General features: G+C 47.6%; 1 protein-coding gene and 1 pseudogene across 1 annotated transcript; one reads left to right on the top strand and one right to left on the bottom strand.

The window, feature by feature from the left end:
- Positions 1–1,112: 1,112 nt before the first annotated feature.
- LOC139234632 (neurofilament medium polypeptide-like) lies at positions 1,113–5,699 on the bottom strand. Its single transcript, XM_070865318.1, has 3 exons — positions 4,653–5,699; positions 3,517–3,641; positions 1,113–2,316 (listed from the first exon to the last, which is right to left on the bottom strand). Exons 1-3 carry the CDS (start codon positions 5,697–5,699, stop codon positions 1,113–1,115), a joined length of 2,376 nt encoding a protein of 791 aa, XP_070721419.1.
- Positions 5,700–8,355: 2,656 nt separating this feature from the next.
- LOC139235218 (U2 spliceosomal RNA) lies at positions 8,356–8,557 on the top strand (annotated as a pseudogene).
- The last annotated feature ends 8,909 nt before the right edge of the window (positions 8,558–17,466 follow it).

The following is a 17,466-nucleotide window of genomic DNA, read 5'->3' as shown; positions in this document are numbered from 1 at the left end:
TTATGGATTCCATAGCACCAATACCTGAACACTGCACTGCTACAATCAGCAGATTTTGTTTCGCTTAATTTAACCCCTATTACGTAAACACATATTATGCAGCTCAAAGCCAGATTCTTTCGGCGAGACTCAATGTCAAAACGTCTGAATTTTATCAAGTATTAAAGATAGAAATTATGGCTCCCATTAAGCTGATTTCAAACATCTGCACCGCATTGGGCAACTGTTATGAAATACTTTACAACTTTGGTAATTTCCCAACGATACGATCCCAATACTGAAACTTGCCTCATCAGCAATAGCACCTTCCCTGTACAAACCTGTTACAAAGATTCCCTTCATTGTTTGGAACCACTGGAAGATCAAATTAGTTCAGGGAACAAATCTGTTCAGAGATTGAACCCACTATTAAAGTCATCTTTCTCTCTTCACTACCCGCCTGCCTTTGAAACCCAACCGAAGGGAAAGATATTCACAAGCTCGGTGAATGAGACCCGCCCTCCGCCCCTCCCACTTGTTTTTTTAAACCAATAAATCAGACATTGAGTTTTGGAATATGACTTTTATTCAGCAAATACTGCAGTGAAGTTTCACATGGGGTGATAAACTGTGGCATATTGGTGAATGATCACTAGACCCTCCCTCCCACCAATGGAAGTCCATTTTAATAGCACTCGTGTGGTAAACATATATTAATCAATATGAGCTGTTTAAGGCTAAGGATTATTTTTTTTTCGTTTTTCAAAAACTTTTTGGCTCAGTTTATTCTTTGCATAATACATCTTTAGACTTTCTCAAAAGCGCCCCTCCAGCAGATCGAGAGAACTTCTCTTGGACATTTGTGTTTCTTGTCACGATCCGGTGCATATTTCTTCCATGCATTTTGGTTTTCAGTTGTGTTGTTTTGGTTTCGTTCGGTGGTTCCTTGATTTTCGGCTCCGTGGAGGGCACATTGTTAACTTGCATGCAGTTTCTTCTATTGCACAAAAGGAAAAGACGGGAAGTCTGGAGCTCCTGGAGGGAGAACTCATTCTGCTCAAGGCCATAAAAGCGGTCACACCCATGCATCTCCAGCTGTCAATTGTCATCCCCTTCGCTTCCTGAGCTTCGCTTCACTCGTTGTCTTCCTCTTTCTTTAGCATCGCGTGTGAGGTCTTCTCGATGGTCTTGGTGGACACTATGGTCTCCTGCACCGTCTCTTCCACCTCCTCCACCGTCTGGGTCACCGTGACGGACTTGGTTATCTCCTTGATGTGTTTCATGGTCCCGTCGCCCTCGTCCAGGACTTTATGGACCGTCTTGGTCGTAGTGGTGTGGAGCATACCCACGTCAAAGGCGTCCTCCTTGGAGGGGCTTTTGTCTACACCATTGGTAATAATCTGCGAGTCTTCATCCTTCTCATCTGTGACTTCCCCTTCCTCCTCAGCCTCGCCATTGATGATCGTGCCTTCGTCTTTTGACTTTGCTTCATCTTTCTTGTCCTCGACTTCTGTCTTGTCTTCATCTTTCTGCGCCTTGTCTTCGCTGACCGCTTCCTTTCCCTCTCCGACTTTCTCGATCTTTTTCTCAGAAACGATCTTCTCCTCCGCCGCTTCCTCGCCCTTCTTCGCGTCCTCCTGGTCGCCTGCTTCTCCGTCTTCCATGGCTTCCTTTTCGGACTTCTCGCCGGCCTCACCCTCCTTAGTTTCTACCTCTTCCTCCTCCTCGCTTCCTTCCTTGCTCTGACCCTTGGCTTCCTCTGGGGCAGCCTTGGCTTGCTCCACCTTCACGCTTTCAATCTTTTCCTCCACTTCTTCACTTTCTGCTGCCTCTTCAGCTTCTTCCTCGGCCTTGCCTTCCTCTGCGGCCTCACCCTTCTTCTCCTTCCCCTCCTCACCAGCATCTTCTGCTTCAGCTGCCTCCTCTTCCTTTTCATCTTTCTCCTCCTCTTCACCTTCTCCCTTCTCCTCTTCCGATTCCTCCTCGCCCTTCGCCTCTGGCTCTGCCTGAACCCCAGCCTTGACAGTGGCCACAATCGCCTCTTCAACCAACACCTCCTCTTCCCCTTCCTCCTTTTCCTCGGGGCTCTTTTCAGCTGAAAGCTCTTCCACTGCCGCGGCCAGGTCAAGCTCGTCCATCTCTGATTTCTCATTCTCTACTTTGGTCTCCTCAATGATCTCTTCCACGAATTTATGCTGGACTTTCAGTTTGGGCGCTTCTTTCGTCTTCTGCACCTTCGCGGGCGCCGTGGGTGTGCTTGGTGGCCTATACGGGAAGGACGGGCCAGTGATGCTTCCAGAGAAGGTATACCTCGACTCTTCGCCCTCCAGGAGTTTCCTGCAGAGAGAGAGATAGAATGTGTGTTAAGATAGGGCAGGAAATACACTCTAGCACCACAAATAGCGATTACCTTCCCTATACAGTCAGCCAAGAGTCCTCTGACCTGTACATTTCAACCCATTTCAATATCTTGTAATTGACAAGAGGCTGGTGTGCATTACCGGCATGGACCAGTTGGGTCTGTTTCTGTGTTGTAAAATTCTATGTAATTCTATGTTAATCAAAAAGTTAATTTGTTCATGTTGAGGGAGATCATGTTGGCTGGCGATCGGGAGCAATAACTTTATCATTCGAAATAAAACGGATTGAAAGTTCACTGAAGGCATTGGGTTCGCGACCAGAGTCTGTGCTGACTCGAAGTCATCGAAATAAAGACACAAATACAGGAAAAACTGAAACAAAATCAGAAAATGCTGGAAACACGCTGTTGGCCCTTCAGCATCTCAAGAAAGAAGAGATGGGTTAATGCTAGGGTTCGGGGACACTTTATCAGGACACGTCTGATGGGTTCACTTCTAAATATTGACCCTTTTAGGGGAGTAACAGAAAAGGTTTTTTTTATTGCAATCATTTTTCTTTTAAATCAAAACAGGGATTTAATTCAAACTTCTCCACAATAATCTCACTGGATCGCAGCTCTTAAAGGGTTCAAAAGTGGATTTTTTTTTGTGAATCTTGGCACCCTCTCAAGATGGAAACTTAAATGGATACTCAGACTGGAGTGCGCTGGCATTAAATTGGTTAATTGATGTAAAGAGGCTGGTTCTGCTCTCAAGGATTCGCTGAACACGCTTCTGAATGGGAGAGCTTCATGAAATCCTCTATGGGGTTGACATCAATTTGGCGCTTTCGGTATGACCTTCATCCTCCTCTGCAAGTCCGTTGTTGCAAGACCCCTTTGATGGAACGCCGATACACCCCTACCTTTATGTATTTTCAGACTATCTCCTTGAGCATTGCATCTCCAACCCATCACTTTCCCAAACCGATTAAAGGCTGCCCCGCTCCTTTGAGGGTCCTTCTTCACATTTTAATGAGCGAAGAGGAATGCTACCGACTCTTCCAGATTCAGACTTTCTTCCCACATTGAATGACTTTCCCTTTGCCCCGAATGCAACCTCCCCCTCCCCCCGCACCCCTCACCCCACCGACCCCGCCCTTCACTGCGTCAGAGAACGCCCTCTGTGACCTCCATACCTGTAAGCAGCGATCTCGATGTCCAGAGCCATTTTAACATTCAGTAGGTCCTGGTACTCCCTCAAATGACGGGCCATCTCCCATTTTGTACCTCGGAGCTCATTCTCCAGTTGCTGCACGGTTTCCTGAATATAGAAAACAAGAACACACATTCACTCAACTATGTTCTTCAGTGGGTTCAATGGAAAGCACTGCATCGTCTTAAAAGGGCAATGCGTCTCTTAAAAGGGCAATGCGTCTCTTAAAAGGGCAATGCATTTCAATGGTGATTGGGGTTGTGCAATTTTGGACTTTGAGGACAGGGCAGATCCTAACATTGAAACAAGCTCTCGCCCTCGATAAACTGGCGGGACACGTCAAACAACGTCATTGTAAGTTTGAGAGGGAAGCTGGAAGTTACAAACCTAGAGGAAGTTGGAGGGGTGAGGAGGAGAGAGGAGAGGTGGGGGGGGAGGAGAGGTGGGGAGAGGAGAGGAGTGAGGAGAGGTGGGGAGGGGAGAGGAGAGGAGGGGAGAGGAGGAGAGAGGAGAGGTGGGGAGGGGAGCGGAGGAGAAATGAAAGGTGGGGAGGTGAGAGGAGGAGAGAGGAGAGGTGGGGTGGGGAGAGGAGGAGAAAGGAGAGGTGGGGAGGTGAGAGGAGGAGAGAGGAGAGGTGGGGAGGGGAGCGGAGGAGAAAGGAGAGGTGGAGAGGTGAGAGGAGGAGAGAGGAGAGGTGGGGAGATGAGAGGAGGAGAGAGGAGAGGTGGGGAGGTGAGTGGAGGGGCGAGGCGAGGTGGGGAGGGGAGGGGCCGGCCCTTGATCAATGGCCCTCTGCAGCAGCGGAACTGCGGAGAAGAATCTCTGCCAACATTCCAGCCCCCGACCGCAGTGAAAACAAAACCTGGACCGACCTCACCAAATACAACTGAATCAGGGGCAATGAACACGTTGGAAGCTGTCTAGAGAGAGGGTTGTGGTGGGTGGGGGGTGGTGGGAGGATTAACACATGTTCACACCTAAATCTTACACAATGGCAAACACTATCAAGATGGAATAGCCAGGGAAATCACCATGAAAGGATCGGTGTGCTGATTTTGCAACCTCCCCGGAAGGTTAGGTTCAAACCCAAGGCTGCCGTTTGCCCGCGGTGCTTCCTACCTGGTAGTTTGACACATCCGAGTTATGTCGGTCCTCGATATCGTTGAGCTGCCTTTCCAGCGACTCCTTGGTGCCTCGCACCGACTCCAGCTCGATGCTCTTGGACTGCAGCTGGCGTCGGTACTCGCCGATCTCCTCGCGGGCCGATCGGATGGCGTCTTTGTTCATCTCGGCCGCCTCGTTGAGCTTGACGTAGCGGCACTTGAACCACTCCTCGGTCTGCTGCATGTTCTTGGCCGAGTGGCCTTCCAGCTGCGAGCGGATCTCCTTCAGCGCCGAGGTGAGGTCGGTCTTGAGGAAGTCCTTCTTCTCCACCGTGATCTGGGAGGCTTGGATCTGGGCGAACAGGTCGGCGACCTCCTCCTCGTGGTTGTTCCTCAGGAAGGCCACCTCGTCCTGCAGCGACTGCGCCTTCTTCTCCAGCTCCACCTTGACCAGCGAGGAGTCGTCCATCTCCTTCTTCAGCGCCCGGATCGTGGCCTCCGTCTCGTCGCGCAGCCGGGCTTCCTCCTCGAAGCGGTCCTTGAGGCGCTGCATGTCGTCGTCGAGGTGATCGGTGTCCAGCTGGATCTGGGCTTTCTCGTGGTTGACCTGCTCGATCAGGGAGCGCAGCTCGCGGATCTCCTGGTCGTACACGTCGCCCAGCTGCCCGTGGCTAACCTGCTTCTGCCGGTGCGCTTGGATCTCGGCATCCAGCTCCTTGTTCTGCTGCTCCAGGAAGTGCACCTTGTCGATGTAGCCGGCGAAGCGGTCGTTGAGACCCTGCAGCAGCTCCTTCTCGTTGCTGCGGCTGATTTTATAATCTCCGTTCAGGGCGCTCGACTGGCTGAACTCCAGGCTGTCGGACGAGCTGTAGGCGCGGGGCGCCTGGGCGCTGGCCAGCCGCCGGTAAGACGACGACGACACGGAGCTCGCCGCGCCCGGACCTCCCCGGGACCAGGACTGAGATCGGAAGCCGCTGGAGGGCGAGCTGCGGCTGCTGTAACTCCGGCTCTCGATCCTCCGGTACGAGGCGGGGGCGCCGAGCGATTCCAGCGTGTAGCTCATCTTGGCCAGAGACTGTGTGAGGTGTTCACAGTGAAGTCCTTCTGTCGCGGCGCCGCCTTTATATATCCGCCGCATATTCGCCAACACGGCAAGAATACGCCGCTTGCCTTCCCATTGATCTGCCGAGCAGGAGGAGGAGGCACAGCCCTCGCCCCCTGTCTTGATGTATGATCCCACGTGCTTTGGGCGTATGCCAGACCACTTCAACTCTCCAACTCGCTGTCTATCCCCCCCCCCCCCCTCCCTAAATCAAGCTCCAGTTAATATAGGAGGGGGAAAAGAGGGGTGTCAGACATGTTTTTGTAATTCACTTGGACCGAGGTCCTTAAACATCAGTTTAATACTGGCTGGGTCAAGAGACACAGCTGCCAAGACCTCATACCTATAAAGGTAAGCTGTGCAAAATTAAAAAATCCTGGGAGGTTTATATCCTGCAATGGGAATAGATTGGGGCCGCATCAACCAAAACCTCACCGCCGCCCAAGGGATATGGAGCAATGCAGTGGTGCTTAGTGAAGAACAATGGAGCGCTATTCATTTTATTTCTATCATTATTTGGTCAATATGATTCGATGTGCTGAGAGTGTGTGATGGGGCAGGGGTGGGAGAGGCTCCTGCGGGGCAGTCACAGACAGGTCCGGCCGAATTCCGTGCTGTAAGCTCTGTATGCTGGATCATATTCTGTCATGTCTGACGGATAGTCACAAACTACTCGTCCCGACAGGAATCAGTCCCGTTCATAGTGTACATGTACCTGTGCTACAAGTTAAGAGGACTCCATAACTCCCCCACCTCTGCCTTTTTAAGGGCATTTCATATACCGCATCAACCTCAGATCGAGTTCTTGCATCCCTTTGTCCCTGAGCTGACCAGGCAACAGGGCATGTGTTGTTCATCGACCTGGCGCCGATACTGAAAGCGCGCTGGGCAAGTGCTGGTGGGTGGGGAAGTCTGGCCATCGTGAACAGGGAGCAGGATTGACAAAGCAACGTTACTTTTCTTGAATTTGCATCAAGTGTCAAGGGTCAGGGAAGTTGGGCAGCTGCAAGATTAAGGATTTTATTGAGGCGGGGGAATTAAAATCAAGCGAAGATTTCACCTCCCCATCCTCATCTCCAGTAAAAGCTTCTTCAGCCTGACCCTGAGTTCTTGAAAGCTCCCTGCCGCAACGAAGCAGACTTGACTTGTCGGTCCTGGCGCTTCCTTGTTGCATGGACCTGCCCTTGAGTGAGGGTGTGTGGGGGAAGTGGGGGGGTGGTGGTTGAGGGGATGGATGGTGGGAGGGGGAGGGGTGATGGGCGAGGGAAGCGGGTTGATGGGGGGGGGGTGATGGGTGAGGGAACGGGGTTGATGGGGGGCGTTGAAGGAAGGGGGTTTATGGGCGGTGGGGGGGTGATGGGCGAGGGAAGGGGGTTTATGGGTGGGGGGTGAAGGGCGAGGGAAGGGGGTTGATGGGGGGGATGATGGTTGAGGGAAGGGGGCTGATGGGTGGTGGGAGGGTGATGGGTGGTGGGGGGGTGATGGGTGCATGAGTGGTGGAGGGGGGTTGATGGGCGAGGGAAGGGGGTTTATGGGTGGGGGGGGTGATGGGTGGTGGGGGATGATGCGTGCATGAGTGGTGGAGGGTGGTTGATGGGTGGTGGGGGGGGGGGGGGCGGTGATGGGTGGTGGGGGTGGGGGTGAGAGGTGGGGAAGATAGGTTCCCCCCCTTGCCCGGTATAGTTGTTCCATTTCTTAAAACAGGACAAACAGCCTAAAGGTCACGTTAAAAGAGCGACCGGTCTGCAGATTGGGCAGAGGAGTGTGTTGTGTGTGTGTGTGTGTGTGTGTGGGTTGGGGGCGGGGCGGGGGGGGGGGGGGCGCGGAGACTATACAGATCCACTGAGCGGGAGAGAGGGAGAGACTCAGACTGGAGGTCAGCAGCAATGAGGTAATGCAAAATTCAAATGAGTGGAGAATTTTGCATTACAAGTTTTTTCCAACCTGTGCCTTGCTCTCCCTGGATTAGTGTGTGGACACGCATCGTTGCTATTAAAAGAAATGATTCAGACATACACCGCCCTGCGTCCTGATAGTTGAGGAACTGACTGAAGCGGGGGCGGGGGGAATGAACTGATTTGCAATATTCCCCATCTCCCCCATTAGACAAGTGTGTGTGTGTCTCTCTCTCTCTGCTCAGTTGGGGGATGTGCGCGGTGGTGACAAGAGATTTCGGTTCTCCACTCCAGTGGCGCTTTCCTGCTGCCTGCGGTCGCTGCACTGAAACATCGGTTCAGCACAGGGTGTGGTGATGGGGAGGGAATGCATGATGCAATGCAGGGGACAAAAAGATTCACTGCACACAGACTGCAGTCCAATCATTTCTCCCCCTCGCCTTGAACGTACTAACCGGTGGGGCAGAAATCACCCCCGCCCCTACTGCCCAACCACAGGGCATCAGAGAGCTGATTGCAGCTCGCTTGCAGCCCGGAGCTGTCCACTTCAAGGGAACGTGTCTCTCCCTGTTTTACACTGCCCAGCGCCACAGACTGCAGGTCCATTTTGAACACCACATGAAGGTGACTGATACAGTGTGCGTGATACAGAGAGCAAGGCAAGTTCACGCTCAACTATTCTGCAATCTCGATTTGCTTCTGCTCGTTGTCCTCAAGCATTTGTATGTGCTCGGCCTTTTAGCTAAGATCATGCGTAACTGACCTGACAGGGGAGTAACCATGACCCCAAAGTGGTTCTCCCTGGATCAGGAAGGTGGTTCTCCTATGCTTTTTGGAAATAGGAGGTGGGTGGGGTGGCTTGACCCATCCACCTCCATGGCACGAACCTGGTATTGCAGTACTTCTAGGAACGGTGCAGTGGCTCTAGGCCTTTTGGCTAAGAGCATTGGCGCAGAGTGATCCTTGATGTGTGCAAGGTGACCTCTGGCGTTTGTGATTTGACAAAGAATTGGAAAAATTGGCTACGAATTAAAAAAAAAATTGTATGTGTGTAAGGTCTGTGGGGATCACGTGGAAGTTAATCCAGAGCCATCTCTTGCTCACAAAAGGTTATTTGGAAAAGTTCGCCCCTTCAATAGGATGAGCGCAAAATAAAACATAAATCCAAGAGTGGGTGGATCAGAGCATCAACACACCGCTGAAATTAATGTAATTTTTTTTTTGTCTTTTAAATTAAACTTTTGCAAGAATCTTTCACTTTTCCAACCGCCCCCACAAAATCCAGTTTACATTCAGAGGAGAAAATGGGTTTTAAATTCCCCGCGGTGTTACAAAATATTATTTGTACATATCCTATCAGGACCATGATCTACTGGTTGCCTGAGTATATTTAATTGTAGTTTACAATATTTAGTTGTATAGGTTAAGTGTTCCATAGAATACATAGAATTTACATCAGAACATAAGAATTAGGAGCAGGAGTCGGCCATTCAGCCCCTTGAGCCTGCTTCGCCATTCAATGAGATCATGGCTGATCTGCCTCAATTCCACTTTCCTGCACTATCCCCATATCCCTTGATTCCCTTAATATCCAAAAATCTATCGATACTCAAAGACTGGGCCTCCGCAGCCCTCTGGGGCAGAGAATTCCAAAGATTCACCACTCTCTGAGTGAAGAAATTTCTCCTCATCTTAGTCCTAAATGGCCGACCCCTTATCCTGAGACTGTGACCTCTGGTTCTAGACTCCTCAGCCAGAAGAAACAGCACTGCATTTACAGCACAGACACAGGCCATTCGGCACAACAAGTCTGTGCTGGTGTTTATGCTCCACACGAGCCTCCTCCCACCCTAATTCATCTAACCCTATCAGCATATCTTTCTATTCCTTTCTGCCTCATGTGCTTATCTAGCTTCCCTCTAAATACATCTTACGTAAGGTACTCTGGGTATCAGATGTGAGGAGAAGCTTTAGCCTACAAGCTGAAGTAGATTCTTGAGAGTCTCAGAGTCACCACCCCCCCCCCCTCCCCCCTCCTCCAGCAATTGCCATTATATTTAGGCAGATGAGCACATCGATAGTTGGGATAGAAATCAGTAATGAGCGATTAGGAATGACTTAAATATTAACAGCCTGATAACAAGCAACCTCACCTATTGACCTTCAGTCTTGGTTAGCACCTTACAATGCTTTCCATGTCACTGGGGATGTGTAACGTTTGTGTGGTTGGCTGGTTCCACCAAGGCCCACATTATGGGAAGAGCATGCACAGTGGTAAGCGCATTAGTGTGTTTGCTGGCTTCCCCTCTGGAGTCTCCTGGACCCAGCCTGAACTGTGCCAAACTGTCATCGAACAAAAAAAAGAAAGACTTGCATTTCTATAGCGCCTTTCACAATCTCAGGATTCCCCAAAGCACTTTTACGGCCAATGAAGTACTTTTGAAGTGTAGTCACTGTTGTAATGTGGGAAACGCGGCAGCCAATTTGCGCACAGCAAGGTCATACAAACATATAATGACCAGACAATCTGTTTTAGTCATGTTGATTGAGTGATTACTATTGGCTCAGGACACCGGGGATAATTCCCCATCTCTTCATCTTCGAAATAGGGCCGTGGGATCTTTTACATCCATCTGAGAGAGCAGATGGGGCTTTGGTTTAATGTCTCAGCTGAAAGACGGCACCTCTGACAGTGCAGCATTCCCTCAGTACTGCATTGGAGTGTCAACAGAAGTGTCCTTCAGATGAGACGTTAAACCGAGGCCCAGTCTGCCCTCTCTGGTGGATGTAAAAGATCCCACGGCACTATTTTGAAGATCAGGGGAATTAACCCCTGGTGTCCTGGACTATATTTATCCTTCAATCAACATAACAAAACTGATTATCTGGGTTATTATCACATTGCTGTTTTTGTGGGAGCTTGCTGTGTGCAAATTGTCTGTCGTGTTTCCTACATTACAACAGTGACTACACTTCAAAAAGTACTTCATTGGTTGTAAAGTGTTTTGGGACATCTTGTGTTCGTGAAAGGCGCTACATAAATGCAAGTCTTATTTTACTTTTTTACGTGCTTAAGTTCCTGAGTCAGAAGGTTTGGGTTCAAATCCCACTCCAGAAGCGAGAATGATATCACTGCGCCACAGCTAACACAAGGCATATCATTTCATTTTAAAATTTTCATCCGTTTTTGCAAATCCCTCCATGGCCTCACCCCTCCCGATCGCTGTAATCTCCTTCAGCCCTATGACCCTCCGAGATGTCTGCGCTCCTCCAATTCTGGCCTCTTAAGCATCCCTGATGATAATCACTCAACCATTGGTGGCCGTGCCTTCTGTTGCCTGGGCCCCAAGCTCTGGAATTCCCTCCCTAAACCTCTCCGCCTCTCTTTCCTCCTTAAAGATGCTCCTTAAAACCTACCTCTTTGACCAAGCATCTGCCGTAATTTCTCCTTATGGGGCTCGGTGTCAAATTGTGTGAGATAACCCTCCTGTGACATTGCCTTGGGACATTTTACTGCATTAAGGGCACTATATTAATACAACTTGTTGCTGTTGTTGTTGCATACTAGTATCTGGCTGATGTCAGCAATTTGTTGGGCAGCACGGTGAAAGTGGAGGAAAATCTAACATGATGAATAATTCGCCAGTCAGAGATCAGTGCATCAACACGATCCCATCTACTTCCAGAGGGAATATCAGCAACAAGACATGCTTTGTAACTAAATCACTGACTTTAATATCTACGTGCTTTTTAACATGTTTCTGCTATTAACTATAATTTTTGTTTGAATAGTGAATATGGACGACAATCTTGTCTTGGAGCAGCAACAAAACATCAATCAACTTGAATTAATAGCAAAATGCAGCCTGGAACTTGCTTAGATTCACATCTTAAGGAAAACACTTTCTGAAGGACATGTGCAAGTTAATAAGCTGTTGTAACTGTTGAACCTTTAAAATGGTAACAACCACTCTCTGTTGCAGTAGTTAGTGATGTGAAATTTGCATACCTGAACAGATCCTGTGGAATTTTGCTTAATTGATAATTAAATGAAAAACGAGACAAAATACAAAAATTCCAAAAGCCACAACCTGTAATGAAGAACCTTGCATTTATATATAACCTTTCACGACCTCAGGGCATCCCAAAGCGCCAAACGGTGTATTAAATACTTTTTGAATTGTGGTCACTGTTGGCATGTCGGGAAACACAGTAGCAAAAATCCACACAGCGATGACCAGTAATCTATTTCAGTGATGTTGGTTAAGGGATAAATATTGGCCCAGGACACCCCTGTTGTTCTTCAAAATAGTGGCCATGGAATCTTTTACATCCACCTGAGAGGGCAGAAGGGGCCTCGGTTTAACATCTCATCCAAAAGACGGCACCTCCGTGCTGCACTGAAATGAGAGCTTAGATTATGTGCTCAAGTGTCTGGAGTGGGACTTGAACCCACAACTTATTGACCTGAAGACAGGTGTGCCACTGAGCCATGGTAGATATCTTCACCAGATTCTGCATCTCTGTCACTGCCACAAACTCTGTTCCCTCGTCACCGATTCAGTCCCTCTCCAATATCTGAGGCTTAACCAGATTGTTTGCAACCTTGGTGTCCTACTTGACCCTGAGCTGATCTTCTGACCTCATATCCTCTCCATCGCCAAGACCACCAACTTCCAATTCCAGAATATCGCCCGTCTCCACACATGCCTCAACCCATCTGCTGCTGAAACCCTTATCCATGCCTTTACTACCTCCAGACTTGACTATTCTAATGCTCTCCTGGCCAGCCACCCACCTTCCACGCTCCATAAACTTGAGATCATCCAAAACTCTACTGCCCATGTCCTAACTCGCAGTAAGTCACGCTCACCAATCATCCCTGTGCTCGCTGACCTACACTGGCTCCCAGTCTGGCAACGCCTCAATTTTAAAATTCTCATCCTCGTGTTCAAATCCCTCCATGGCCTCATTCTTGTATGTGTATAACCTCCGCCAGCCCTATGACCCTCCGTGAATTTTGTGTTCCTCAAATCCTAGCCTCTTGTGCATCCAGTATTTCCTTGGTCCCACCATTGGTGGCCATGCCTACAGCTGTCTCAGCCCTAAGCTCTAGACTCTAAGTTCTGAGCTCTTTACCCAGAGAGTGGTGAGAATGTGGAACTCGATACCACAAGGAGTGGTAGAGGCGAATAGTAAAGATGCATTTAAGGAGAAGAACATAAGAACATAAGAAACAGGAGCAGGAGTAGGACATCTGGTTCCTCAAACCTGCTCCGCCATTCAATAAGATCATGGCTGATCTGATCTTGGCCTCAACTCCATTTCCCTGCCCGCTCCCCATAACCCTTGATTCCTTTATCATTCAAAAATCTGTCTATCTCCGCTTTAAATATATTCAATGACCCAGCCTCCACAGCCCTCTGGGGTAGAGAATTCCAAATATTCACGACCATCTGAGAGAAGAAATCCCTCCTTATTTCCGTTTTAAATGGGCGACCCCTTATTCTGAAGCTAGACAAGCATATGAGGGAGAAGGGATCTGAGGGTTATGTTGATAGAGTTAGAAGAGGATGGATGGGAGGAGGCTCGAGTGGGGCATTAATGCTGGTATGGACTAGTTGGGCCGAATGGCCTGTTTCTGTATATCCTATGTAATTCTACATTACAACAGGTTGGAAAATGGAGACCGGTGGAGGAAAATTCTTCACGTATTATCCTGAAGATTCTTCACCTATTATCCTCACGCAGATAAAAGTGACAAGAGCGACCACTCTATTTCCTCTTCAGCGCATAAGGTATTTTGCATTTCATTTCACTAGACCTGGGAACACTGCACCACTCACAATGTGTTTGGTTCTGTTCTTTGCACAAGGAGGTGGCTTCCAATGGCCAATGCTCAGCAGGGACTGACAAATGGAACCCGTTCCCTGCTACAAGGAGGCTGGTCCTTCTCAAAAGCATTGCGAGGGTATGGTTGGTCGTTCTCTCCAATGCCCTCGTCGCCCAATCTCCTCCCTATCTCTGAACCTCTTCCAGCCCTACAATCCTCTGAGATCTCTGTGCTCCTCCAATTCTGGCCTCTTGCGCATCCCCGACTTTCATTCCTCCACCATAGGTGGCCGTGCCTTCAGTTGCCTGGGCCTTGAGCTCTGGAATTCACTCCCTAAACCTCTCTGCCTCTCAACACCTTTAGGAAGCTCCTTAAAACCCACGTCTTTGCCCTCCCCACATATCATCTTCTGTCGCTCGGTGTCAAATTTTGCTTGATAACGTTCCTGTCAAGTGCCTTGGGATATTTTACTACATTAAAGACGCTATCTAAATGCAAGTTGTTATATTTAGCGGAGTAAATGGTAACGCACAGGAGAAAAGCAGTCGGCAGTTTAAGAACCAACACTACATATCTAAATTATACTTAAGTTTCAGCTATGGCTCAGTGGCTAGCACACTTGCCTTTGAATCAGAAGGTTGTGGGTTCAAGTCCAACTCCAGGGACTTGAGCATGTAAATTTAGGCTGACACTCCCAATGCAGTGCTGAGGGAGTGCTGCACTGTCGGATGAGACGTTAAACCGAGGCCCCCGTCTGCTCTCTCAGGTGGATGTAAAAGATCCCATGGCACTGTTTCAAAGAAGAGCAGGGGAGTTATCCCCAGTGTCCTGGCCAATATTTATCCCTCAATCAACATAATTAAAACAGATTATCTGGTCATCATCATATCGCTGTTTGTGGGAGCTTGCTGTGCGCAAATTGGCTGCCGTGTTTCCTACATTGCAACAGTGACTACACTCCAAAAAGTACCTCATTGGCTGTAAAGTGCTTTGAGACGCCCGGTGTTTGTGAAAGGCGCTATATAAATGTAAATCTTTTTTCCTTTAAGTTTGTAATTAAGCCAAGATGCTTCAGCCCACTGTTCAAACCCCTCTGTGCCATTTACCATTTCACATCGTTCCCTCTGCTCCTCATTATTTTAATGAATTTTATAAACTTTACCAGCTTTTCAGGTTGTTGCATAGTTCAGAGTATTGCTGCATTGCAGGTAAATGAGACACACTGATTAACACTGTAAGGGGGTTGGCTTGAATCAGGAAAGGGACCAACCAGTTGCAGGAAGTACTTCCTCCGTCAGTTAAATGATTCCTCAGCTCCTTGCCTCACTCCCGTCTCAATTTAGATGGATGAGGCTGTGGGGAAACCCTGTGCTATGGAGCAGAATGTTTATAAACCACCATTGTGTAAAAGTCAGTCAACCTGGAACCTTGGGACTAGGAATTGGAATGCTGCCATTCGGAATGAGCGAGTTTCCAGAGAGAGGAGAAAAAGAATAAAAAGAGGAGAACGTGGGAGATGAAGGACTCCTGGGAAAGGAGCTCATAGCATTGGACAGCACAGAAGGAGGCCCTTCGGCCCATCATGCCTGTGCCAGCTCTTTGAACAAGCTGTCCATTTAGTCCCACTCTCCCCTGCTCTTTCCCCATAGCCCTGCCAATTTTTTCCTTTTTAAGTGTACCTGTACATATATTTTTATTCATTCATGGGATATTTGCGTTGCTCGTAAGGCCATCAATTGCCCTTAACTGAGTGGCTTGCTGGGCCATTTCAGAGGGCTGTTAAGAGTCACATATAGGCCAGACCGGGTAAGGATTGCAGATTTCCTTCCCTGAAGGACATTAGTGAACCAGCTGGGTTTTTACGACAATCCGGTAGTTTCATGGTCACCAGGACTGATACCAGCTTTTTTATTCCAGATTTCCATAATGAACTGAATTTAAATTCCCCAGCTACTGTGGTGGAATTTGAACTCATGTCTCTGGATCATCAGTCCAGGCCTCTCAATTACTCATCCAGTAAGATAACCACTATGCTATTGTACCCACTTTTGAAAGTTACTAATGAATCTGCTTCCACCGCCCTTTCAGGCAGTGCGTTCCAGATCACAACAACTCACAGCGTAAAAAATTCTCATCTCACCTGGCTTTTTTACCAATTATCTTAAACTTGTATTCTCTGGTTACCAACCTTCCTGCCAGTGGAAGCAGTTTTTCCTTATTTACTCCAGCAAAAACCTTCATGATTTTGAACACCTCTATTAAATCCTCCCCTCAACCTTCTTTGCTCTAAGGAGAACTGACTCAAGGGCAAGATACGTAAATTGGATTGGAAAATATTTATTAATTGTACATAAAAGTAGTGCAGGCTAAGACAATAGTAAGAATTTATTCCTCAGAGAAGATTCCAAACAATTAAAAGGCACAACAATTACCAGCTAACAATAATGTTGATTATAAGATGGTTTTACAAATAAGTTATGATAAGCAATCTTCTTGGAGCCTTACTATGTATGGTGCAATAGGTTATTTATTGTGGTAGTTATGAATCATTAGTTACAGTTACCAATGCGTTATCTTGATTGACAATAAATTATATCTAAACAACAGCCGACTTCAATTATTCATATTAAACATTACATAGAATTACACAGTATCTACAACACAGAAACAGGCCATTCGGCCCAACAGGTCCATCCTGGTGTTAATTACTCCAGACAAGCCTCCTCCCACCCTACTTCATCTAACCCTATTAACATATCCTTCTATTCCTTTCTCCCTCATGTGTTTATCTATTTACGCCTTAAATGCTTCTATACTATTCGCCTCAACCAGTCCCTGTGGTAGCGAGTTCCACATTCTCACCATACTCTGGGTAAAGAAGTTTCTCCTGAATTCCCGATTGGACTTATTAGTGATATTATATATAGTGATATTATTGTATATTTTTATTGATATTAATATAATTTATGGCCCCTGGTACTGTGTCTCCTCCACAAGTGGAAACATCTTCTCTACACCTACCCTATCAAACCCCTTCGTAATCTTAAAGACCTCCATCAGATCACCCCTCAGCCTTCTTCTTTCTAGAGAAAAGAGCCACAGACTGTTCATCTTTTATGATAGGTATAACCTCTCAGTTCTTGTATCATTCGAGTAAATCTTTTTCACCAGTGCCTCCATATCCTTTTTATAATATGGAGACCAGAACAGTTCACAGTGCTCTGTGTGGTCCAACCAAGGTTCTAGACAAGTTTAACATAACGTCTCTGCTTTTCTATTCCATCCCTCTAGAAATGAACCCCAGTGCTTTCAGATGAGACATTAAACCGAGGCCCTGTCTGCCCTCTCAGGTGGATGTAAAAAATCCCATGGCACTATTTCGAAGAAGAGCAGGGGAGTTATCCTTGGTGCCCTGGCCAATATTTATCCCTCAATCAATATCATTAAAACAGATTATTTGATCATCATCACATTGCTGTTTGTGGGAGTTTGCTGTGTGCAAATTGGTTGCCGCGTTTCCCACATTACAACATTGGCTACATGTCATTGACTGTAAAGCGTTTTGAGACGTGAAAGGCGCCATATAAATGCAAGTCTTTCTTTGTTTGCTTAACCTGCGTCGCTACTTTTAGTGATTTGTGTATCTGTACCTCCAGATCCCTCTGTTCCTCTACCTCATTGAGATGCTTATTTTCCAAGGAGTAAACGGATCTCTTATTGTTCCGACCAAACTATATCACCTCGCACTTATGTACATTGTAACTACACTATACCTTGTAATAAGAGTGTAGACAGGATGGACTCCAGCCAAGACACTCGTTACTGCATTTCACGACCTGGTTTATTGGTCATTACTGCAATATCTAGGTCTAGTGATCTCTCATTTAATTATATTTTGGCGCAGCGGTTTGGCTGAGAGGAATAAACTAAATCACCTGTCACTGATTAGACTTTGCAGAAACGCTTCTGACACGTTCAGTAAAAAGATTACAATCTCCAA

The sequence above is a fragment of the Pristiophorus japonicus genome, chromosome 22 (genome assembly GCF_044704955.1).
Source record: "Pristiophorus japonicus isolate sPriJap1 chromosome 22, sPriJap1.hap1, whole genome shotgun sequence".
In the NCBI taxonomy this organism is placed as follows: domain Eukaryota; kingdom Metazoa; phylum Chordata; class Chondrichthyes; family Pristiophoridae; genus Pristiophorus; species Pristiophorus japonicus.
This window is presented reverse-complemented; position numbering and strand designations above follow the sequence as displayed.